General features: G+C 45.5%; 1 protein-coding gene across 4 annotated transcripts in view; it reads left to right on the top strand.

The window, feature by feature from the left end:
- foxn3 (forkhead box N3) overlaps positions 1-25,286 on the top strand; it is a 375,567-nt gene that overhangs the window by 186,119 nt on the left and 164,162 nt on the right. For all 4 annotated transcript variants that reach the window (XM_086002636.1, XM_086002639.1, XM_086002637.1 and 1 more), the window contains exon 3: positions 20,831-20,967. In XM_086002636.1, coding sequence (XP_085858762.1) covers positions 20,831-20,967 — 137 coding nt within the window. The remainder of the gene's footprint in view (positions 1-20,830; positions 20,968-25,286) is intronic.

Genomic DNA, 25,286 nt, shown 5'->3' on the forward strand with positions numbered 1-25,286 from the left:
AAGGACATGATTGGGGGTGGATGTAATGCCCAAACAACAACAACTTGTATTTATATAGCACCTTTAACATAGTAAAACATCCCAAGGCACTTCACAGGAGTATTTGAAGACGACAAATTTGACACCGATCCACATAAAGATAGATTAGGGCAGGTGACCAAAAGCTTGGTTAAAGAGGTAGGTTATAAGGAGCGTCTTAAAGGAGGAAAGAGAGGTAGAGAGGCGGAGAGGTTTAGGGAGGGAATTCCAGAGCTTAGGGCCTAGGCAACAGAAGGCACGACCACCAAAGGTTGAGTGATTATAATCAGGGATGCTCAAGAGGGCAGAATTAGAGGAGCGCAGATATCTCTGGGAGGGTGGTGGGGGGGGGTGGAGGTTGGTGAGGGGGGCGCTGGTTTGTGGGGCTGAAAGGAGATTACAGTCAAAAAAACAGTATCCAACGCTGTGTCTAGGCTTGGGCGTTAAAAGTGACAGCTCAGATGAGGTATCCGACGTGTCTGGTGCCTATGGAACCATTCCTAAACAAGACTCTGAAGCTTCACAAGGAGTTGGAGGTGAGAAAATAGTTGCGGGTTCACAAATTTGCATGCTAGCCACATCCACTGGGCTGAGACTGCACAAGTCTTCTCCTGACACGATGCCTGAATCATTGTTGATGGAGCCGTCTGATTTTTACCTTCTCTCTCCGACCAATTGTTTACAATGGAGTGGCTTGCTAGGCCGTATGGGGGGGCCGTTATTTATCGCGGGATTGGAGCCACATGTAGGCCAGACTTGAGTCGGGGTGGCAGGCTTCCTTTGCTGAAGTGAGCCAGTTGAGAATTTTTTTGCTCAGGATCTGGTACTGGCCCATAAGTTCAGGATTTATTAAATTGAGTTTCACAACTTGTTACGGTGGAGTTTGAACTTGCCCAGAGATGGGTTGTTAGTCTATACCATAACCAGTAGGCTATAGTGTATAGATGGTCATCGAGATAAACAGATCTGCTGACTGAGTTACTCCTTAATTTGACATCTGTGAGTATTAAATCTTTCTTCTAGTAATAATGCTGCTAAACCCAGCTGCAACGTGAGTTGCCCTGTCCTTGCTGAAGAAGTTGATGCATGTATTGGCTACAGGCATAGTCAAATTAAGAGTGTCATAAGAATTAGGAGCAGGAGTCGGCCATTAGGGCAGCACGGTGGCATAGTGGTTAGCACTGTTGCCTCACAGCGCCAGGGACCCGGGTTCGAATCCGGCCTCGGGTGACTGTCTGTGTGGAGTTTGCACATTCTCCCCGTGTTTGCGTGGGTTTTCTCCGGGTGCTCCGGTTTCCTCCCACAGTCCAAAGATGTGCGGGTTAGGTTGATTGGCTATGATAAATTGACCCTTAGTGTTAGGGGGATTAAATACGTGGGGTTACGGGGATAGGGTGGGATATGTGTTGGTGTAGGGGTTACGGGGATCGGGTGGGATATGTGTCGGTGCAGGCTCGATGGGCCGAAATGGCCTCTATCTGCACTGTGGGGTTTCTGTGATTTCTGTGATTCGGCCCCTTCAATAAGATCATGGCTGATCTTCGACCTCAACTCCACTTTCCCGCCCGACCCCCATATCCCTTGATTCCCCATGTCCAAAAATCTTATCTAGTTCAGCTTGAATATACTCAGTGATTCAGTGTCAGTTGTGTGCTCCTCTTGTATCTGGATCTGGTTCAGTAAAGAAAGACAACCACCTCAAAATACTATCTGAGTGGATCCTTCTATTCTCAAGACCAAATAATGAGGATCTCAAGAAGACTACATTTTCCACACAACAGCAAATATCTCCAGTTGAACAGGAAATCTCTTCAGTTTTATTTTTAGCATGGTTGTTCGGGTTGTAAGTAATCCTCCCCTTGAACATTGTTCTGTTTTAACCATGGAAACATGTTTAGTCTTACCCAGCTGATCACCCTTTTCTACGTTCGTTAACCACATTCATTAAGGGCAGGGAAAAATAAGCTGCTCCTCGCTCTCCTGTCACATTGGATTTAGAAGGTAGAAGAAAGCAAGACATTTCAGTCTTGTCTGGTGGCGATTGTGCATCTCGGCTGTCAACTGAATTTGTTGGGAGACAGAGGACAAGTGCTTCCATCAATCCCTGCCCCTACACTTGCTTAAAAACCTGTTACATCTCCAACTTTTTCCAGTTCTGACGAAGGGTCATCGACCTGAAACGTTAACTCTGTTTCTCTCTCTACATATGCTGCCTGACCCGCTGAGTATTTCCAGCATTTTCTGTTTTGATTTGCTTCCATCAATACCTTTTCAGGGGGTGAAGTACAAAGGTTACTGAACAAATAGTTTGTTGCTTGTGCTCCAAATTATACTGTGGCACCAGAGTTTGGACTGATTCCATGCTGTCTGGCCGATTTGGTACAGCGTGGTTTGGGGGAATTTTATGTACTGTAATAGTCAAACTTTGACTATTTTGCACAGGTCTCACTGGAATAGACAAGCCGATAATGCGATGATAATCCTGGAAGTCCCAAGATGCTTTTAGTCTCGCACCTTCGATCCCCAGTTCAGTTAACACTCTACAGTTAAAGAAAGATGTTCTTATGACACTCTTAATTTGACTCTGCCTGTAGCCAGTGAAGTACTTTTTTGGCGTGTAGTCACTGTTGTAATGTGGGAAACGCGGCAGCCAATTTGCGCACAGCAAGCTCCCACAAACAGCCATGTGATAATGAGCAGATCATCTGTTTTTGTTTTGGTTGAGGGATAAATATTGGCCAGGACACCGGGGAGAACTCCCCTACTCCTCTTCGAAATAGTGCCGGTGGATCTTTTACGTCCACCTGAGAGCAGACGGGGCCTCGGTTTAACGTCTCATCTGAAAGACGGCACCTCTGACAGTGCAGCGCTCCCTCAGCACAGCACTGGGAGTGTCAGCCTAGATTTATTTGCTCAAGTCTCTGGAGTGGGACTTGAACCCACAACCTTCTGACTCAGAGGCGAGTGTGCTACCCACTGAGCCACTGGCTGACACACATAGTCATAGTACCACTTCTGAACTGGATAATAGACAATAAGGATAACATGATTCTGGCACACCTTCTGTTGTAGAGCTACTTGCAAATTCCTGTCACAATTCATACCGACTGTAATCACAACAAAACATGTACCTGACTGCATTCTGTGGAAAAATGTTGCACTATTCTGTGTTCTTTCCAGCTTTACTGAAGCACTTGTATGGTATGCAGATTGAATTATTTCAAACCCAGTTTATATGCTAAAGAAACACTGGGGGCAAAATTGGATCACGCCTCCTTTGGGGTGCTAACTCCGAGCGCCCCGAAAAAAATTAACGCCCCCACGCCCAAAATTCTCTGGTAGTGCCCCAAGAGGGAGGCGGGGTGTCATCGTCGGAGGCGCAGCGCTGCAGGGCGCCAACGGTTACCGCCGCCACTATCCTCTCGCTGAATTTTGCGGGAGGCGTTAGCAGCGCTGTGCCCGGGCGCTAGTTGCTTTGCGCCCTCTTAGGGCGCTAACGGGTGGTGCAAATCAACTGAATTCCCCCCCCCCCCCCCTTGTCACCATTCACTTCTGGTCCACGTGCTCCATTAAATGTTATTCTTCATACGTTGTTTACAAATGATAATCCCTGCCATCTAGAGTCAGGTTAGGTGCTGATTCAAAAAGCATCTTGGCCCAGAATTTGCGGCCCTGATGATGACGAACGGGCAGCGTTAGCTGTGGTTTTACCTTTTTGAAACTGCCCGCAACTTCAGCACAGGCGCAGCCTGACGTGGAATTCCTGAAGTTGCGATCTGTCATTCACTGCTCCTCCTCCGGCCGTGCTGTGCCCCCCCCCCCCCCACAGAGCCGGTTAATCGGTGAACTCTCTCAAATCATGGAAACTGACGAAAACATCGGCTCTTCCACGGTAATTACACTGTTAAATTCCCCACTAAAAGTTAGACCCTTTTGACTTAAGTGTAACTGGGGTTTTAACAGTGTTCTGACTGCTAAACAAAGGTTATGGCCCTGAAAGACTCTTTCTAATTTTGTGAAGTGTCAAATTTTTCCATTTTAATCAAAATTAAAAAAAATTTTAAACTTGGAATTTATTTTTTAAAGTTTGTAAATCTTTATTTCCGATTTGCCTATTCCCATATGCGAGCCCCAATCTTTGTTTTGCTCTCGCTAGCATTATTTAAAAAGCTAGAATCAAAGAAGCTTACCCACTTCCTGGTTCCCTGTCTTGTGAGAATTCTGCGTTTTGATTGGCTGCTTAGACCGCTGGTTGCCGTCACAGCAGCTCTTCGCTGGGAATCCCCATTAACTTGTGTTGCTGTCAGTTACGCATCGGAAAACCCGAACTTCTCGCCGCAGAGATCACGAGATCTTTGTGCGAAGCTTACTTCGGGGCCAGCGCCTTTGCTTCGCCGCCGACTGCAAATTACGGGCCATAGTTCCATTTACCATGAGGTACAAGTATTGCTGTAAGTATCGAATCATCCTAACCAATGATTGTGTATTTGGAATGGAGTATAAACCTCTGCTTTTGACAATTTAGTCAGATATGCAGACTAGCGTGAAATCTCAACTGTTAGCTTTGTACAAAATATTAAAAGCGGTGATAAAGTTACACAACATGGGAGCAATCCTTCATGTAGAATTGTGGGCATTCTAACCTCTTTAATATTGGTCTCTTGCTTTACTCTGTCACTGTTTGCTGCCGCTCCCCAAGTGCAGCTCGAATCTTTTTCTGGTCAAACTGTGGTGCATCAGATTCATAGCTTTTAATGCACTCAGTTGTACTGGTGTTCGGGATTGCACATTACAGCTAATGCAATGCTGTAGTTGAACTTTGAAATGTTTAGAGTTGGTGCTCCATATCGCGAGGGGTGGGCGTTACCAAGCAAACTTTGACTTCAGTTTAAATGGCAGTGCGTTGCCTGACCTGGTATGTTTGTGATGCAGCAGATGGTATATGGAGCACTCGCTTGGTACAGTGCTATTCTCTGGACCTACGGAAAATAGTGCTGTATTGAGCCAAGTGCTATATGGGGGTTGGCTCACGATCTATGTAATGCCACCAGAAGCTCAACCACAAGTCTATACAACCTGACGCTGGTCAGCTGCAGTGAGTCAACATCGGAGCCAACAAGAACTCCCAGAGTGGACTGTACAATAGCAACAACAACTTACATTTATATCGTGCCTTTAACGTCCCAAGGCGCTTCACAGGAGCTTTATCAGACAGTTTTTGACACTAAGCCGAATAATGAGCTATTAGGATAGGTGACCAAAGAGGTAGGTTTTAAGGAGTGTCTTAAAAGAGGCGAGCGAGATAGAGAGCTGGAGAGGTTTAGGGAGGGAATTCCAGGGTTTAGGGCCTAGACAGCTGAAGGCACGGACGCCAATAATGGAGCACTTAAAATCAGGGATGCTCAAGAGGCCACAATTGGAGGAGCCCAGAGATCTCGGAGGGTTGTAGGGCTGGAGGAGGTTACAGAGATAGGGAGGGGGCAAGGCCATGGAGGGCCATCCAACAGCTGTACAGTTGGTAGAGATGGCCACAGAAATTTCCTGATCAGGCTCTCTCATGTGCCAGCAAATGAGGCCCTGCCACCTCGTCCACTCATTGCACTCTTGACTGGCATTGATGCCACGCTGGTGCCACCTTTCTGGCATCACTACTGAAGTAGAACTGCGACCAATGGCCAATGTGTGGCTGGACCTGAGCAAGGGTTATACAACCTCCAACATGTGAATGAATGATTGAGCAAGTTGACTGCTGTGGTTTTACAATCCTATTTGCAGATGTACCAGCAGAAAGGACTGTCTCGCTTCACTTAATCTTTCATGGCACTAGTGTTGCTGAAAGGAAGGACTCGTACTCTGTATTACAGTAGGATTTCAGAACTAAGTAAAAATAGTGCACCTTAAATAGCATTGTAAAAGAGACTGTTGTATCAAGGGCAAGGTGAATCTTGCAGGATAAACCGAACAGTAAGGTTTGGGATCTTTTAGTTTTTATATTGACGCAATTTCTAGCGGCTAATGTGAGGACGTTACATTGCTACTCAAATCCATGTAAAATCAATTTGCTTTACAAATCTGAAGCCTCTTTACAAAGTGGCATTGACTCTTCAAAAATACATTTGTGTTTTATGAAAAACTACTTCAGTGCAATTTCTTCCCTCCCCCAGTCTGTGTATTTGGATCTAAGTGACGATGGCCGCATAAGTCATGAATGCAGCATGCATAACCGAGTTATGTTGACTGTGAGGTCTTTGGCATGCATCCTATTTGTGAAATACCTGATTAAAATTGTTTTGTTGTTGAGAATTTGGTATACTGTGAGCAGTTCTGGGCACCGCATCTTATATTGGATATATTGGCCTTGGAGGGAGAGCAGTGTAGGTTTACCAGAATGATACCCGGACTCCAAGGGTTAAATTATGAGGAGAGATTACACAAACTAGGGTTGTGTTCGCTGGAATTTAGAGGGTTATGGGGGGATTGATCAAGGTTTTCAAGATATTAAGGGGAACAGATAGGGTAGATAGAGAGAAACTATTTCTGCTGGTTGGGGAGTCCAGGACTAGGGGGCATAGTCTAAAAATTAGAGCCAGACCTTTCAGGAATGAAATTAGGAAACACTTCTACACGCACAGGATGATAGAAGTTTGGATCTCTCTTCCGCAAACAGCAATTGATGCTAAATAATTAATTTTAAATCTGAGATGGATAGATTTTTGTTAACCAAAGGGATATGGGGCAAAGGCAGGTACATGGAGTTAGGTCGCAGATCAGCCATGATCTCATTGGATGGCAGAACAGGCTCGAAGGGCTGAATGGCCTCCTCCTGTTCCTATGAAGCCACTTTTGCTTCGTATTTTTCTTGCCGATTTTTGAGTGCATTTACTCGTTTTGATGTACTGCACGACCTGCGTGGTGACATCACACGTGCTGTGGCCAAGATAAGTTTGAAAAGAGAGTTTTAAATTAATCAACTTAATAAAAGAGAACATCTGCAAGCAAACGGGTGTTTTTGTTTGGAAAAGGCTACCCTTGTCCTGGAGTTCCGAATTAAATGGTTCCCATGGTAGAGCTGTAACCTAAAGGCATAAACTGAACATTATAAGGACCTACATAACACTGACTGCACTTCAAAGCAATTCATTACATGTCTAGCTCTGTGGGACATTGAGGGGATGTGGGAAGGCGCACTATGCGACTATAAGTTCGCCTTTCTTTTATAACTTTTTTTCTCCTTTTCATTCCTCCTTTCTCTTATTCTCCTTTCACTTTTTTCCTGTCTTTTTTCTCTCCTTTTTCTCAGCTCCTCCTTTTTCTCTTGGCTAACTTTTTTCCCAGCTCCCTTACATCCCTTCCTCCTCCCACACAACTTGCCTCTCCCCCGCAACCCCCCCCCCCCCCACCACTCTCATTCTGTCTCTCTTTTTTACCAGCATTACAATGCTCTCCATAATTTTTCCATAATATATGTAAAGTAATATTAATTTCTATTTGTATTATGGATTATATTAGGGATGGGCAATAAATCCTGGCCTTGCCAGCGACGCCCACATCCTATGAACGAATAAAAAGATAAATTTCCATATAGACTCTACACTTTATTGAAGTCATTGGGCGCTAGGATCGCACAACCCGTCCAGTGCACTCTGTGCCTACACAGTCAGGCTGGTGATGAGAAACTATTTTTCTCTTTAATCTCGAGATTGTACTTGTGTGGGAAGGTTTCCAAAGCCAGTCAGCAGATATCTAAGGGCCTTTTTAAAAACAGTTTAATTACAAGTCCACACTGTCCTTTGCTGGCAATTTAGTATACATTTATTTGTTAACTAAAGGAATGCATGTAGATGAATTTACAATGTGTTTTTGTGTATCATTTTATAGTTAATTTAGCTGAAATGTGAAAAATATTTATATGTGTAACTGGTCCAAGAACAGTAGCACCTCCTGACTCCCCAAAGCGTTTCCACCATCTACAAGGCACAAGTCAGGAGTGTGATGGAATACTCTCCACTTGCCTGGATGAGTGCAGCTCCAACAACACTCAAGAAGCTCAACACCATCCAGACCAAAGCAGCCCGCATGATCGGCACCCCATCCACCACCTTAAACATTCACTCCCTCCACCATCGGTGTACCGTGGCTGCAGTGTGTACCATCCACAAGATGCACTGCAGCAACTCGCCAAGGCTTCTTCGGTAGCACCTCTCAAATCCGCAACCTCTTCCACCTAGAAGGACGAGGGCAGCAGGCGCATGGGAACACCACCACCTCCAGGTTCCCCTCCAAGTCACACACCATCCTGACTTGGAAGTATATTGCCGATCCTTCGTCACTGGGTCAAAATCCTGGAACTCCCTCCCTAACAGTACTGTGGCAGTACCTTCACCACACGGACTGCAGCGGTTCAAGAAGGCGGCTCACCACCACCTCCTCAAGGGCAACTAGGGATGGGCAATAAATGCTGGCCTTGCCAGCGACGCCCACATCCCATGAACGAATAAAAAAAAATTATAATTTAGTGATCCATGTGACTGCATCACTAGTATTGTATTTAATTTGGGAAGTTTAGGTTAGACATCAGTGACCCATTGATTTAACCAACGGACTAAATAACACACAAGTGACCAGTGTTTGAATATTCAGTGTATAAAACGGGCCTAATTATATAGGGCCTTGGTGAAACCACACCTAGAGTACTGTGTGCAATCTCCTTACCTAAGGATGGATATACTTGCCTTGGAGGGAGTGAAACAAAGCTTCACGAATAAAAACAGAAAATGCTGGAAACACTCAGCAGGTCAGGCAGCATCTGTGGAGAGAGAAACAGAGTTAACGTTTCAGGTCGATGACCCTTCGTCAGAACTGGAAAAGGTTAGAGAAGTAACAGGTTTTTAAACAAGTGTAGGGGCAGGGAAAGGGGGGAGGGGAGGAAAGAACAAAAGGGGGAAGGTCTGTGATAGGATGGAAGGCCGGAGAGATTAAAAGACAAAAGGGATGATGGTGCAAGGCAAAAGGAGATGGTAATGGGACAAGTTAAGAAACAAACGATGACTCTAGATGAAGTGTATATGGCAATGGCAGAATGATCGACAGCTGCCATGTGAGAGAAAAAAATGAAAAAATGATCGGGGCCGAGGTTATGGTCTGAAATTGTTGAACTCGGTGTTGAGTCCGGAAGGCTGTAAAGTGCCTAATCGAAAGATGCGGTGCTGTTCCTCGAGCTTACGCTGAACTTCATTGGAACAGTGCACGAGGCCGAGGACGGAGAGGTCTGAGTGGGAGTGGAGCGGAGAATTAAAGTGACAGGCGACTGGAAGCTCGGGGTCACCCTTACGGACTGAACGGAGGTGTTCCGCAAAGCGGTCACCCAATCTGCATTTGGTCTCCCCAGTGTAGAGGAGACCGCATCGTGAGCAGCGAATACAGTATACTAAATTGCAAGAAGTACAAGTAAATCGCTGTTTCACCTGGAAGGAGTGTTTGGGGCCCTGGACAGTGGGAAGGGGGGAGGTAAAAGGGCAGGTGTTGCATCTCCTGCGCTTACACGGGAAGGTGCCAGGTGAAGGAGAAGGGCTGTTGGGTGATTGAGGAGTGGACCAGGGTGTCGCGGAGGGAGCGGTCCCTTCGGAATGCTGAAAGGGGACATAAGGAGAAGATGTGTTTGGTGGTGGGATCACTTTGGAGGTGGCGGAAATGGCGGAGGATGATCCATTGAATGTGAAGGCTGGTGGGGTGAAAGGTGAGGACAAGAGGATCGTGGTTCCGGGAAGGAGGGGAAGGGGTGAGAGCAGAAGTGTGTGAAATAGAACGGACATGGTCGAGGGCCGTGTCAACCACAGTAGAGGGGAATCCTCGGTTGAGGGAAAAGGAAGACATGTCGAAAGCATTAGTATGGAAGGTGGCATCGTCAGTGCAGAAGTGGTGGAGATGGAGAAACTGGGAGAATGGCATAGAGTCCTTACAGGAAGTGGGGTGGGAGGAAGTGTAGTCCAGGTAGCTGTGGGAGTCAGTGGGCTTATAGTGAATCTTTGTCAATAGCCTATCCCCAGAGATGGAGACGGAGAAGTCGAGGAAGGGAAGCGTTGGAGATGGACCATGTGAAGGTGAGGGAAGGGTGGCAATTGGAAGCAAAGTGAATGAAATTTTCTAGTTCAGGGCGAGAGCAGGAAACCGCACCAGTACAGTCATCAATGTACCGGAAAAAGAGGTGAGGGAGGGGACCCGAGTAGGACTGGAACAAAGAATGTTCCACATAATCTCACGAAAAGGCAGGCATAGCTAGGACCCATGTGGGTTCCCATAGCAACATCTTTAATTTGGAGGAAGTGAGTGGAGTCAAAGGAGAAGTTGCTCAATGTGAGAACAAGTTCAGCCAGGCGGAGGAGGGTGGTGGTGGAAGGGAACTGGTTGGGCCTCTGTTCAATGAAGAAGCGGAGCGCCCTCAGGCCATCCTGGTGGGGGATGGAGGTGTAGAGGGATTGGACGTCCATAGTGAAAAGAAGACGGTTGGGGCCTGGAAACTGTTGAACTGGCGGAGGGCGTCGGAAGAGTCACGGATGTAGGTGGGAAGAGACCGGACAAGGAGAAAGAATAGAGTCGAGATAAGAAGAGAAGTTCTGTGGGGCAAGAACAGGCTGAAACGATGGGTCTACCAGGGCAGTCCTGTTTGTGGATCTTGGGAAGGAGGTAGAAGCGGGCTGTCATTGAGTCTGTTCAAGCCAGAGATCGATAGATTTTTGGATACTAAGGGAATCAAGGGATATGGGGATAGTGCAGGGAAGTGGATTTGAGGTAGAAGATCAGCCCTGATCTTGACTTGCAGAGCAGGCTTGAAGGGCTGAATGGCCTACTCCTGCTCCTATTTCTTAGGTTCTAAGCAGTTCAGTAAACACTTAAAGAATGCAGTCCGCTGTATCAAAAAAAGGAGCAAGGACAAACTCTATGTTTGCACACACCCAAGAACAGCTACTGTTATCTCTGTCAGATTATAGTAGTAATGCAGCTAGTTGGAGGGTAAGCGAAGAGAAACTTTGTGATGTGCTGAGCAATGTCCCCCGTAAGCTGCTGTGCCTCATGTGCGGCCTGCCTCCTCCAATGCGCGGCTCTTTCAGATTTTTTCGCACGCGCGCTATCTACAATGGAAAAACCATCGAGTGGCCTGCGCGGGCCCTTGCAGGTGACTGCGCAGCTTAGTGGGAACATTGGTGCTGAGTGTGTCGACTTCAGCTAGAAGCAGTGGTAGAAGAGAATTGGAACAAGTTGCAGCTGAAAAAGAGCTGCCAACACAAAATAACAAGAGAAAATGCTGGAAATACTCAGCGGGCCAGGCAGCATCCGTGGAGAGAGAGAAACAGAGTTAATGTTTCAGGTCTGGGACCCTTCATCAGAACTCGGGGTCTGGGACCTGAAACGTTAACTCTGTTTCTCTCTCCACGGACACTGCCTGGCCTGCTGAGTATTTCCAGCATTTTCTGTTCATTCAGATTTCCAGCATCCGCAGTATTTTGCTATTGTGCCAACACAAAATGCTTGATTCGAATGCTTAGCGTTTTTTTTAGTATGTACCCCGGAACTCGTTACTGTTGCAGCCATCATCATCTAGCTCTCGTTGCATTTCTGATTAAACTAGAGCACTCTGAGGTCATAATTTTTGTTGTATCAAGTGTATTTGATACTTTTAGTAACTGTAATTGGGGAGGACAATTTATCTCAGCGAAATATGGATAACCTGTGATCATTAGGGGCAGATGAGTTACTGGTTTTTACACAAACTGTTAAAATGTCACATTTCTGCTGGCCAAGCAGGTTCTTTATCAGCTCTCTGTCTGTCTGTGTTTCTATCTTTACGTTTCTCAGTCGGCAATTTATCTTGCATGATGGCAGAGGAAATGGCAGAGTTATCGTGTTTGTGTCCCTTTTTGTTTAGACGGTGAACGAATAGCGCACCCAGTGACAGTATAATAGTGTAATCTGTAGATTGACGTTGCTTTTATTGAAAATGTTAATGTAGTGATGTCAGATTTATGTTTGATTTTAGGGGAAATTGAATAAGTTAAAACTGTTGCAGTTGTTCCAAGGTCTAATCCATACTAATTTCCTGCAGAGCAAACATCTGTAGTGGGAAGGGAGTTTGGGATTGTAAATGTGTGTGGCAAGTATCCCTTCAATTACTGCACAGTTAATATTCTCGACCGAATAAAAGAAATGCAATGAGCTATAGTATAATATGTAAGCAAATTCGCATGCAGTGCAGATACAGTAAATACAGAGGGCAGTTTTCTGTTACTCTGGGTTGCTCGATCTGAACCAGCCTTGGTGAAACCACACCTGGAGTACTGTGTGCAGTTTTGGTCTCCTTACCTAAGAAAGGATATACTTGCCATAGAGGGAGTGCAGCGAAGGTTCACCAGACTGATTCCTGGGATGGCAGGACTGTCGTATGAGGAGAGATTGGGTCGACTAGGCCTGTATTCACTAGAGTTTAGAAGAATGAGAGGGGATCTCATTGAAACGTATAAAATTCTGACAGGGCTAGACAGACTGGATGCAGGGAGGATGTTTCCCCCGGCTGGGGGGGGTGGGGAGGGCGGGGGAGTCCAGACTGAGGGGTCACAGTCTCAGGATACGGGGTAGGACATTTAGGACTGAGATGAGGAGAAATTTCTTCACTGAGGGTGGTGAACCTGTGGAATTCTCTACCACAGAAGGCTGTGGAGGCCAAGTCACTGAATATATTTAAGAAGGAGATAGATAGCTTTCTAGACACAAAAGGCATCAAGGGGTATGGGGAGAGAGCGGGAATACGGTATTGAGATAGAGGATCAGCCATGATCATATGGAATGGCGGAGCAGGCTCGAAGGGCCGAATGGCCTACACCTCCTATTTTTCTGTGTTTCTAAATTATGCTCTTATGTCAAGTTCTATTCAATAAGTCCAGTGCAGATTCAACTCGAGTACAAATCTGCAGTGCAAAGCATGATTGAATGTGCATTCTTGAGTTGCTGTCACAAGCTTGTTCCTTCATATTCTGATTTAGACAGGTGACCATAGTTTGAGCAACGTCCCGTGTCAAGTGGAGCTTTCCGAACCTACAGCACAGAAACAGGATGACAAACGATCGAGCGATTAAAATCGGCGATACGCAGGAGGCCAGAATTGGAGGAGCACAGAGATCTCGGAGGGTTGTAGGGCTGGAGGAGGTTAGATATAGGGCAGGGCAATGCCATGGAGAGATTCGAAGACAAGGATGAGAATTTCAAAATCGATGCAGTGCTTAACAGGGAGGTGTTGTTTAACCGGGAGCCAATGTAGGCCAGCAGGCGGGAGTTCAAAACTAGAGGCCATAAATATATGGTAGTCACCTATAAACCCAATAAATCATTCAGGAGAAACTTCTGCACTCAGAATGGTTAGTTCGAATGTGGAACTCGCTACCACATGGAGTAGTTGAGGTGAATAGCATAGATGCATTTAAGGGGAAGCTAGATAGGTACAGGCTGAGATGAAGTAAGGTGGCTCATGTGGAGCATAAATACCAGCAAAGACCTGTTGGGCTGAATGGCCTGTTTCTGTGCTGTAAATTCTATGTACCGAGCAGTATTTGATTTTAGTAAGAGGCTGGCTTGTGGACTGAATCCAAGTTGAGTGTCTGTGTTAATGAGGACACCATTTAATTCCTGTGAAAGAATTTTAGTAAAAATAATACACTTGCTAAAGTAGTTAATGTGATTAAGGCTGTGGGCTAATGGCATGTGCAGAAGATGCATTTAGAGTTTGAGAATCGGGTGCTGCGATTAGACATACTGGCACTATTGCGATACTTGTTACTATGGAAACTGATGCAATGCACATTCCCCCCCCCCCCCCCCAATGATTGGAAATGCTATTGACTTTTGGAGTTGGAGGAGCTTATGGCGCAGCATGCCAGCTGTCATATCATGGTAGTAAATCATTAAGAAAGTGGCCGTAAACACTATTGATTCTTCCCCTGTTAAGAGTGCATTTGGAAATTTAAATCAGCTGTTGTACCTCTTGCCTTAGCCTTGGTGTATATTGAATGGTGACATTAGAGATGGATATCTGGCCAAGCCTGCATTCCGTTAGGTGCTCCCATTAGATAAGTACCTGAAGGAACAACATTTGCAGGGCTACAGGGCATTTTGAGGTGCAGATTTGAAATAACTGGCATTACACCGGATTTTGCTGCACCACACGAATGGTGTGCCGAAATGATTTATATCTTCAGTCTGTGGTAACGAGCTTAAAATTATTGCTTTAATTGTGGCTGCAATCTGCTGCTTAATGACTTGCATCTCGGCACCCTGGGTGGCATAGCAAGTCAGCGTACCAATAAGCTCAGTTAGGCAAAAGGAAGAATTTAATACTTGCTAATGGTATTTGTTTTCTCAGTCCCACTTTTACTACTTTTGATTACATTCTGATCAACCTTGCACTCCAATGTTGTCACCAGCCTTATTTATCATACTGATGCGAGTATGCTGGAGGAAAAGTCGTACTTAAGCCAATATACTTTAATACTCTTAATGTATTGCTTTCAATTGCTCCTGACACTGCCACCACTGATATTTTGCCCAAGTGCAGTACAGCCCAAAATGATGCCGCCTCCAGTCACTACCCAAGTTTGGAAAGACAGGATCTCTAATTGTACTGCTATTTTCTTAAGTTCAAGTGGACACAATTAAAAAAAAAAAAAAAAAATACATACGCCTTTTTACGTTACACTGAAATCCTAATGACAGCAATGCAGTCTTTTTCTGCTTCAAAAGAAATTGGGATGTTGAGAGGCCTTGTGGACTGATAACAAAGTGAGGTAGTCCTTTCCCACATTGTCCAGGTCTCGGTGCCAGCAGTTAGCTTTTGCTGTATTTTTTTTAGAACGTTAATCATATAGTTGCGACCACTGGACAGGTTTATATAATTAGAGTTATAGAATGGTGACAGCACAGAAGGAGGCCATTCGGCCCGTTGAACCCGTGCCGGCTCTCTGCAAGAGCACTTCAGCCAGTCCCACTCCCCGCCCTTGCCCTGTAGCCCTGCAAATTTTGTTCCTTCAGGTACTTATCTAATTCCCATTTGAAAGCCACGATTTGAATTCGCCTCCACCATCCTTTCAGGCAGTGCATTCCAGATCCCAACCACTCGCTGCGCAAAAAAGTTTTTCCTCACGTCGCCTTTGGTTCTTCTGCCAGTCACCTTAAATCTGTGTCCTCTGGTTCTCGACCCTTCCGCCAACAGTTTCTCTCCGTCTACTCTGTCCAGACTCCTCATGATTTTGAACACCTCTATCAAATCTCCTCTCACCCTTCTCTGCTCTAAGGAGAACAACCCCAGTTTCTCCAGTCTATCCACGTAACTGAAGTCCCTCATTCCTAGAACCATTCTTGTAAATCCTTTCTGCACCCTCTCTAAGGCCTTCACATCCTTCCTAAAGTGCGGTGCCCAGAATTGGACACAATACTTCAGCTGAGGCTGAACCAGTGTTTTATACAGGTTCATCATAACTTCCTTGCTTTTGTACTCTATGCCTCTATTTATGAAGCCCAGGATCCCGTATGCTTTTTTAACCGCTTTCTCAACCTGCTCTGCCACCTTTCAACGATTTGTACACATATACCTCCAGGTCTCTCTGTTCGTGCACCCCCTTTAGAATTGTACCCTTTACTTTCTGTTGCCTCTCCTCGTTCTTCCTCCCAAAATGTATCACTTCGCACTTTTCTGCGTTAAATTTCATCCGCCACGTGTCCACCCATTCCACCAGCCTGTCTGTCCTTTTGAAGTCCATCACTATCCTCCTCACTGTTCACTATACTTCCAAGTTTTGTGTCATCTGCAAATTCTGAAATTGTGCCCTGTACACCCAAGTCCAAGTCATTAATATATATCAAGTAAAGCAGTGGTCCTAGTACCGACCCCTGGGGAACACCACTGTATACTGTCCTCCAGTCTAAAAAACAACCGTTCACCACTACTCTCTGTTTCCTGTCACTTAGCTAATTTTGTATCCATGCTGTCCCTTTTATTCCATGGGCTTCAACTTTGCTGGCAAGCCTATTTATGTGGCACTTTATCAAATGCCTTTTGGAAGTCCATGTACATCACGTCAACCGCATTGCCCTCATCAACCCTCTCTGTTACCTTATCAAAAAACTCAATCAAGATTTGCCTTTGACAAATCCGTGCTGGCTTTCCTTAATTAAGCCATATGTCCAAGTGACTATTAGTTTTGTCCCGGATTATCGCTTCTAAAAGCATCCCCACTACCGAGGTTAAACTGACTGGCCTGTAGTTGCTGGGTTTATCTTTACACCCTTTTTTGAACAAGGATGTAACATTTGCAATTCTCCAGTCCTCTGCCACGAACCCCTGTATCCAAGGAGAGTTATGGCCTGTACCTCTGCAATTTCCACCTTTACTTCCTCAGCATCTTAGGATGCATCCCATCCGGTCCTGGTGACTTATCTACTTTAAGTACAGCCAGCCTTTCTAGTGCCTCCTCTTTATCAATTTTTATCCCATCCAGTATCTCCACTACCTCCTCTTTCACTACGACTTTGGCAGCATCTTCTTCCTTGGTAAAGACAGATGCAAAGTACTCATTTAGTATCTCCAGCTATGCCCTCTGCCTCTATGCATAGGTCTCCTTTTTGGTCCCTAATCGGCCCCGCCACTCCTCTTACTAACCGTTTACTATTTATATGCCTTTAGCATTATTGAAAATGTAAGGAGCGACTCACGATCCCATGCCCCCGGCAGGGAGCTGCATGCAACGGGAGAACAGGTTGAGGAATCGTGGAATCGCTCCTAAAGCCTAATCCTGCACCTAATATAAAAGTATTGACATTTTTTTGATTTTTCGTTTTTATCCACGTACCTTTCTTTGGGTTTCTGATCACTTTTTTCCTCACATTGGATTGGCAAATTAGTTATTTTAAAGCAAAGTGAATTCACACAGGTTTTTTTAAAAAAAGCTTTAGGCTGCAGGCTTTGAAGATGTGCGTTGAAGCTAGAGAGGCCAGTCTGCTTCGAATGGAGACGCGGAGGGTCAATTGTTGTATCCCACGCCCATTAAGCCAGGATGGCCCCCATCCATTTTGGAAATAGCAAGACATGGTTTCCTGAGACCCACACCACACTCCAAAGGTGAAACGGTAGTTTTGTAATGACAGGCCCATCAGTGAATAAGGAAGCGGTTAGGCGGGTAGCCCTCGCATTTGCTGGAAGACAGAGAAAAGGACAAAGACACTTGGGCAGTGATACAGCCAGCTGAGTGCGAGGGAGAAGTCTGGCCTAGCGAGCAGAAACTGGCACTTGTCAAGCCCAGGGCCGGTCATAAGATGGCTGACCAGGAGAAGCTGATCAAGCCTGCTAACATGAATGATGTATTTTTTACTATTTTTCTTGTTCTCCAAGAGGGTTTTTGTAGTGAGTTGAATCAAGGTGATATTTGATTATATCTGTTTCCCAATGCGTTCACTTGCTGCCTGCACAATAAGGTAGCTTGATGATTCTCGTCTAATTTCATCTCACTAAAGTGTTTCAGTTTATCTGGTCATTATCACATTGCTGTTTGTGGGAGCTTGCTGTGCGCAGTTTGGCTGCCGTGTTTCCTACCTTACAACTGTGACTACACTTCAAAAAAAAAAAGTACTTCATTGCCTGTGAAGCATTCTGGGATGTCCTGAGACCGTGAAAGGCGCTATATAAATCCAAGTCTTTCGTTCTTTTTCTCAATGTATAGAATACAGAACTCTGCACTCCTGTTTTGCTCAGCAAGAAATATATTTGTACTGCATATTATGAATTTTTAAAACGTGTAACGGTTGTAATTAGGCAGGCTTTCAGTGAAACCTTTAAATCTAGTAAAAACAATCCGCCAGTTAGCAAAACATACCTATATTAGTAACATGCAACAGAAAATGCTGGCAACACACAGGTCAGCCAGGATGAGTGGAGAGACCAGAAAAGTGAACGTATCGGGCGTAAATCTTTCATCAGGGTTCACACCTGAAACGCAAACGTCTCTCTGCTCTCCACAGATGGTGCCTGACAATCGGTCAGACATAAGAAATAGGAGCAGGAGTCGGCCATCCGGCCCCTTGAGCCTGCTCCGCCATTTAATAAGATTATGGCTGATCTTCGACCTCCGCGCCACTTTCCCGCCCGATCCCCATATCCCTTGATCCCTCTGGAGTCCAAATATCTATCGTGCTCAGCCTTGAATATACTCAACCGCTGAGCATCCACAGCCCTCCGGGGCTAGGGAATTCCAAAGATTCACAACCCTCTGAGTGAAGAAATTCCTCCTCATCTCGGTCTTAAATGGCCCACCCCTTATCCTGAGACTATGCCCCCTAGTTCTAGACACTCCAGCCAGGGGAAACAATCTCATCATCTACCCTGTCGATGAGATCACCTTTAATTCTTCAAACTCCAGCGAGTATAGGCCCATTCTACTCAATCTCTCATCCCAGGAATCAATGTAGTAGCTAGCCATGCCCAGCAGTTGGGTGTTTGTCTCTGAATTGCAGAGACACAGGTTTGAATCCCAGCTTTGACTGTAGTTTGAACTTGTCTGCCTTCGGTGGGAAAGCATCCGCATTGTCAGACTGTTACACGGAATGCTGCCCCCAAAGGGCAGGAAGGACATTCCTGCCCTCTCGAAAATGTGCCTTCTGTTGACTGAGTGTGGATTGGCAATAGTTCTTGTTCTGTGCCAACCGCGTGGGTTTGTTTTCTCTGTGGCTGTTTACATCTGGGATTTAGTACAGATCAGCTGCAAATTAGCTTTACAGCTACAGTATTAATAGGCTGCAGAGTCTAGACTCACCCCAGTGCTCCATCCTCCATCGGGCACAGCGACAGTAGAACGGAATTGGGATCTCCCTGGGTAGAAGTGGTCAAATTCTATATATTATACCGATGAGAAGTGAAGGAAATGAAGAACAACTCTGGCTTATTTCTCCCCTCTCTCTCTCTCTTTCTTTCCCCCCCACCCCCAATCTTCCCCCCCCCCCCTCTCCTCCATCTCGTCCTCCCCTCCCGATCTCTCTCTCTCCACCAACCCCCCCCCTCCCACCTCCACCTCCTGAAGTCATTGACTAGGGTATATTTTCATTGACATCATGCCTACGTACACATCATTCATGGGTGAGCCCTGACAGTGCATGTCAGCTGGTCTTTCGCCCATACAGGGTAGCTGAACTTGATCTTGCCCTGTCCTAACGTGTGCATTGCTTAGCAATGAGGTGTCCGTGTAGCTAATTGTAGTACTCCTTCCATTGACCTGGCTATGATCAGCAAACTAATCACATACCAGTGATCTAAATTCCAAATCTATACGGCTCCGATACGTAATGTGTAAACATGCTGAGCCATCGTGGAGCCCCTTTGTTCTGTTTTTATGTGTTACTGTAAGGAAGACACATTGCACACCAAATGCAGAGTTTGGCACCTGATGGTTAGAGAATCAGAATGTTTCAGCACAGAAACAGACCAGTGACAGCGCTGTGCTGGTCTGCACAGGTTGAGATACCGATGTTGAATACAATATCTATGCACAGAGAATGCTAGATGCATGGGTTTAATCTTGGAGTTCAGCTAATACTATAAACCACTGAACCGATGATTTGAGCCCAGCAGCTTCACTCCTCTGACTCTGGATTGCTCCTTATTCTTTGCTCCCTCTACACCATTGGAGCCTGATCATTTAGTCACTGTGACTCCGCGCAACTTCTCTCCTGGTTATCAGAACCATTGCTGGCCTATACAGGCTTGGCTGATTGCTGTGTTTACCAGCAGCCGAACGACATCACCGCCTCGCTCTCCACTCGTGGCTTTTATATTTACCAGCAACGCCTACACCTCTCGGTGGGTTTCACCGGCTGCTCATTTACTTCACCTGGTTTCCGCTGTTGCTCCGCGACTGCCGTTGATAGCATTACGATGGAAGTTAAGGGTTCATAAAACCAAAACAACCCCTGTTGTGTTGTGCAATATAATTATTGTGAAAGATTATTGTCAGACTGGTTTTGCAGTACATGTGATTTTTATTATCTTTGTGTGTTACGTGATTTTTGTTTTGCTGAACACTTTTTTAGGTCTTTTGCTGATTCCAACTCAAACACACTCTTGTTTCCTTTAAAAAGTTTGAAGTTTAGATCTCTGGCTTAACCCCCAGTGAAAAGTAAATACTGAAACTCATCAACTTTGACTAGTAAACATTAAGGCTATTTGGGAAGTGTAGCAATATACTGTACAGTAACAAAGTTCACCCACTTATGCTGCCAGCCAATGGTGTAATTTGAAAGAAGGACTAGGAATGTTGAGCTGAGCCCAGAGGCGGCTGTTTTCACAGTGGAAGTGTGAAGATAATTATGCCACCTGCGCTTTATATAGAACAACTGTACTCTGAAGAGCAGAGGAATTCTGTGCTGCTGTTTGTGCACCGGCTTTAACTTGCAATGAAAAGCCTGACGCACGCTGCTTTGAGCAGTAAAACAAATATTGAATGTTGGCGTTGACCCACTGTTCTCGACATACCAGTGTGGGTTTCTTTGTGTGTAACGAGCAATTACATCAACTTGATTTCACCAGTCTGCCCAACAACAAACTTTCCTACTGTACAAATCTGGAAATGGTTAATATTAAGGAGTGCTCCCTGTTCCATAAAATGTGTTTTTGTGACATGGCGCTTGCCAAGACTGAACTTAAACCTGTTGGAAAAGAAATAGTTGCTCGGGTGTATTAAATTTTGAAACATGCCGTATGTGACCCATGTTTTCTTTCTTCCTGCAGAGTATTGGAAAGGGCTCCTTATGGTGTATAGACCCAGAATACAGACAAAACCTTATTCAGGCATTGAAAAAGACGCCCTACCATCCTTACTCTCATGTTTTTAATACGCCTCCCACTTCCCCACGGGGATATCAAAGGTAAGCATGTGTGTGTGTGTGTGTGTGGTGTTGCATTTACTCAGGTGCCCATTTATCTGAGTTAATGGCATGGTGAATTGTACATGTAGTGCTCGCGGAGTGGAGCGGGAGGGATGGAGACTGCAAATGTTTGTTTATGCCTATGTCATTGTCTAAGTAAGAAATCAGAGGTGGAAGCTTCCCTGCAGTAATATCGGGTTTCAACGCCAGCAGCTGTGTGGAGCTCTGTGAGGGGAGAGATCGACTGTCTTGTTACTGGGTTAAAGCACTTTCCATCACATGCCGAGACCATCAATCGTCAAAAGAGAGATTGGAAGGAACAGCTGGGCTTAGAAGGAAACTGCTGTACATCTGCCTCGCTAGGTGATTAGCGTGATGGTAGCCATGGAAGCCGGAGCGTTGCCGTGGCAATGCATAGCTGAGACAGGTGCAGTTGCATCACGAGTTCTATTTTGTTGCCTGGCAAATGGACAGGCTGTTAGCATGTGGAAATACGCTGTTGCCTTGACAACACGTTCTCCATAGTGACTCCAGTTGGCTTCCAGCTTTTTTTTTCGTGTGAGCGTGTGTGTTTTGTACCTGCTTTTTCTCCCCCCCCCCCCCCCCCCCTCCCATCTTCAGAAATATCCACAGAAGCGTGCTTCATCCGAGATGACAACTTGAGGTCAGCTAGCTCTGGGAGATTAAAACAAAATGGGACTCGGTGAAGCGACAGAGTAATCTAGGGGAGAAAAAAAAAAGCTTGTAAAACCAGAGTGCCTGTGATGTATGTATAGTCAAACCCTTAGCATCAAACACAAAAGGTCCTTGTCGTATATTGCTTTTGACATTGCAGATTTTTTTTTTTATCTTTCTCTAAAGCAGTGGAAGTGTTAACCTCCCCTTCGAAACCATTTTCCTGCGCAAGTCAATCACTGTGCATTCCACAATAATGGAAAATCTTCGAATCCCTTGGAACACTGGGAGCTTCCATGTAATGGAAATAAAAATTTCTACAGCAGTCATTTCCTTTGCAGAACTAATGAGCCAAATGGAATTTAATCCAGCAATGGACCAAATTTTTTTTTGGGGGTGGGGGGGTTGGGGGCGGCAGGCAGGGTGGGGAGGAGGGGGAGATGTTGCAAAGGATCCTAAAAGTCATGTCCTGTTAGACATTAATTAGCAAATTAGTCTACTTTATAAATTTGCCCACTTTTAAATACGCCGTCTTGTGCATGCAGGCAATTCAAAAAAGCGTGAGCTGTGAATCTGTGCTTCTGTGGTGTGCTTGGCGTAGGAATACTAAAGCAGCTAGTAATCATGTTTTAACTCCTAGAGAGGTGGCTTTTGTTTCTTCACTTCCAGCATGTTCTTGGTCACAAAACTATGTACAGGTCAGTGATCTCGGACTGTTGGCTGAAGTTTATAACTCTAACGGCTTGTTTACAGTGCTGTAAACTGGAACAAGTAAATATTGTTGGATGTTCAGGGGAAACTTTGAGACGGAGGTTGGCAAAGATTGCTTTCTTGGAGTGGACATCTGCCTCTGCGGTTGACTGTTGCAGTGCTGTAAAGTTCCTCGTGTGCTCGCTGAGTAAAAGAAAAAAAAGACTTGCATTTCTATAGCGCCTTTCACGACCACCGGATGTCTCAAAGCGCTTTACAGCCAATGAAGTACTTTTTGAAGTGCCGTCACTTGTAGGAAACGCGGCAGCCAATTTGCGCACAGCAAGCTCCCACAAACAGCAATGTGACAATGACCAGATAATCTGTTTTAGTGATGTTGGTGGAGGGATAAATATTGGTCCAGGACACCAGGGAGAACTCCCCTGCCCTCCTTCGAAATAGTGCCAAGGGATCTTTTACATCCACCTGAGAGGGCAGACGGGGCCTCGGTTTAACGTCTCATCTGAAAGCTAGACGTACATTATATCTTGATGAAACATCCTCCATGTACGTCTGTGTAAATATGCTGCTCAGAGCTGGTATAACAAAAGATTACTACGGATCAAAAGTCAAGCCTATGTACCCAATTTGAGTTGGTTATTTTGTTTTTCTGCTGTCGTTGGATTTAATGAGATGTACCACAAGTATGCTGTTTTTATTTTGAGACACATTAGTAATTGGGTCAGCTCTGTTGTGTGCATAAAGAACCACTATTCTTAGAAGGTTACAATGTGCATTCACCTCCTTGCTCATTATTTATTTGCTTATTTAAGCCTTCTCAGATTTGGTCGTGCTCCAAGTTGAGCCGTTACACCTCAAAGCAGCGGGCAGTAGTTAGAATCATACAGCACAGACGGAGGCCATTTGGCCCGTCGTGCCTGTGCTCTCTTTGGAAAAACCAGTCGTGCTTAGTTCCACACCCCCCCCCCCCCCCCAGCTTTTTCACCGTAACCCTGCAAGTTTCCTCATCCTCAAGTACCTGCCCAACTCTGTCTTAAAATTATTGATGGAATCAGCTTCCGCCACCTTTTCAGGTCGAGCGTGCCAGATCCCGACAACTCTGAGTGAAAACATTTCTCCTCATCTCCCCTCTAGATCTTTTGCCAATGATTTTAAAAGTGCCAAACAAAATACAGGAAACTTTGTGCTATCCGGAGGTGAGCTATCCCGCAATCTGGAGCCACCGGCAAAAATCAGCAGCCGTTTTTTATTCTTTTTGTTTGTTTTTTTTGCTTTGTTTGAGCAGTCAAGCTGTGCAAGGTCTGTAGCTATAGCAACAGCTTCAGCTACAGAGCTTTAGGGCCACACCCGAGTGTTTAGAAGCTGTTGCTAAGCAACAGTGTTTGTTGTCAAATACGGAGATAAGAATCTCTATCTCTCAACATTAACTCTGGAGAGTACGGCACTTTTTAGGCAACGGCAGCAGCTCGGTCCCGTGGGTGCCGGATAGCACAAAGTTTCCTGTAGTCACAAAACCAAAATTGTCAGTCACCAGCTGCGCATTTCAATTGCCGAATCCCAGCAACTGCACCTCTATTTAGATAAAAACCCGATCTGTGACGGTTTTAACTTCAGTCTCAATTATTATTATTTTTTTTAAAATCCAGTGCAAAGCTGGATTGATGCCCACAGTTGCCTGCGCTGTGAATGCTTGGTCTCGACCATACTGAAGGGAGTGGGGACAGAGACCAGATGCTTTCCTGCAGAGAATAGTGGAAGAGGTTGAGGGTGGGTCACACTTGTGCACCTTCTGTCAGCTAACTCGAAAACGTGGACGTTCCAGGCCAGTGGGTCAGTTTCTCCTACCCGCTGTCCCAGGTGAGGGTTAGTGCGTGACATGGAGAGACCGTAAGAAATTTAAGTGTAAACCAAATGGGGCAGAAGGGTAGAATGCTTCATACAATAAACCACAGTTATTGAATTTTAACATTAATCAGGGCCCAAAATAAAAAGGCTTGGTATGTATGGTATTGAACAATGGGCTTTATTTTGCTTTCACATTATTTTTGATTTGCTGCTTTAAAAAAATATATACAGGAAACTTTGTGCTATCCGGCACCCACGAGACCGAGCTGCTGCCGTTGTCTCAAAACTGCCTTACTCTCCAGAGTTAATGTTGAGAGATACGGAGATTCTTGTCTCCGTATTTGACAACAAACACTGTTGCTTAGCAACAGCTTCTAAACACTCGGGCGTGGCCCTAAAGCTCTGTAGCTGAAGCTGTTGCTATAGCTACAGACCTTGCACAGCTTGACTGTTCAAACAAAGCCAAAAAAACAAACAAAAAGAATAAAAAACCGCTGCTGATTTTTGCCGGTGGCTCCAGATTGCCGGATAGCTCACCTCCGGATAGCACAAAGTTTCCTGTACTACTGTATAAACACTTAGTTGTCATGTCTTCCCCCACCCCTATTCACTGTGCTCGGGAACAGCCCACTGCATTAAATTTATTGAATAATGAAAAATTCTAAAGGGAGTGGACAAAAATAATTCAGTGACTGCTTCTCCCCTGCAGAAACACACAGGCCAGGGGCTTTCCACTTCTGCCTTTGCCAGCCCACGATTCTGCATCCATTGACGTTAATAGGCGGCAAATCACAGGCTGGTGAGCGCCGGCCGGAATGGTAAACCCCAGCCTCCGGGGTTGAGCCTCCCTTCTGCTCGGCCACTTTGGTGACATCGTTGCGGAGACAACCCGGAGGAGCCGATGAGAGTGGGACCTGTCACTTCGGATTACTCTTGGAGCTGACCCAGTGCTGCTTGACCTTGGGAGGGCGGGGTGGGGGTGCCCGGGTGATATTGTCCGTGAGTGCATGCAGAGAGACAGCACTCCCTGGGTTAGGCAGCTCTGGATAGGATCTCGGGTTATATCGAATTTTACAGCACAGAAACAG

This window comes from Somniosus microcephalus, chromosome 12 (genome assembly GCF_052327205.1).
Source record: "Somniosus microcephalus isolate GS21.2 chromosome 12, FLI_Smic_1.0, whole genome shotgun sequence".
Taxonomy (NCBI): Eukaryota; Metazoa; Chordata; class Chondrichthyes; order Squaliformes; family Somniosidae; genus Somniosus; species Somniosus microcephalus.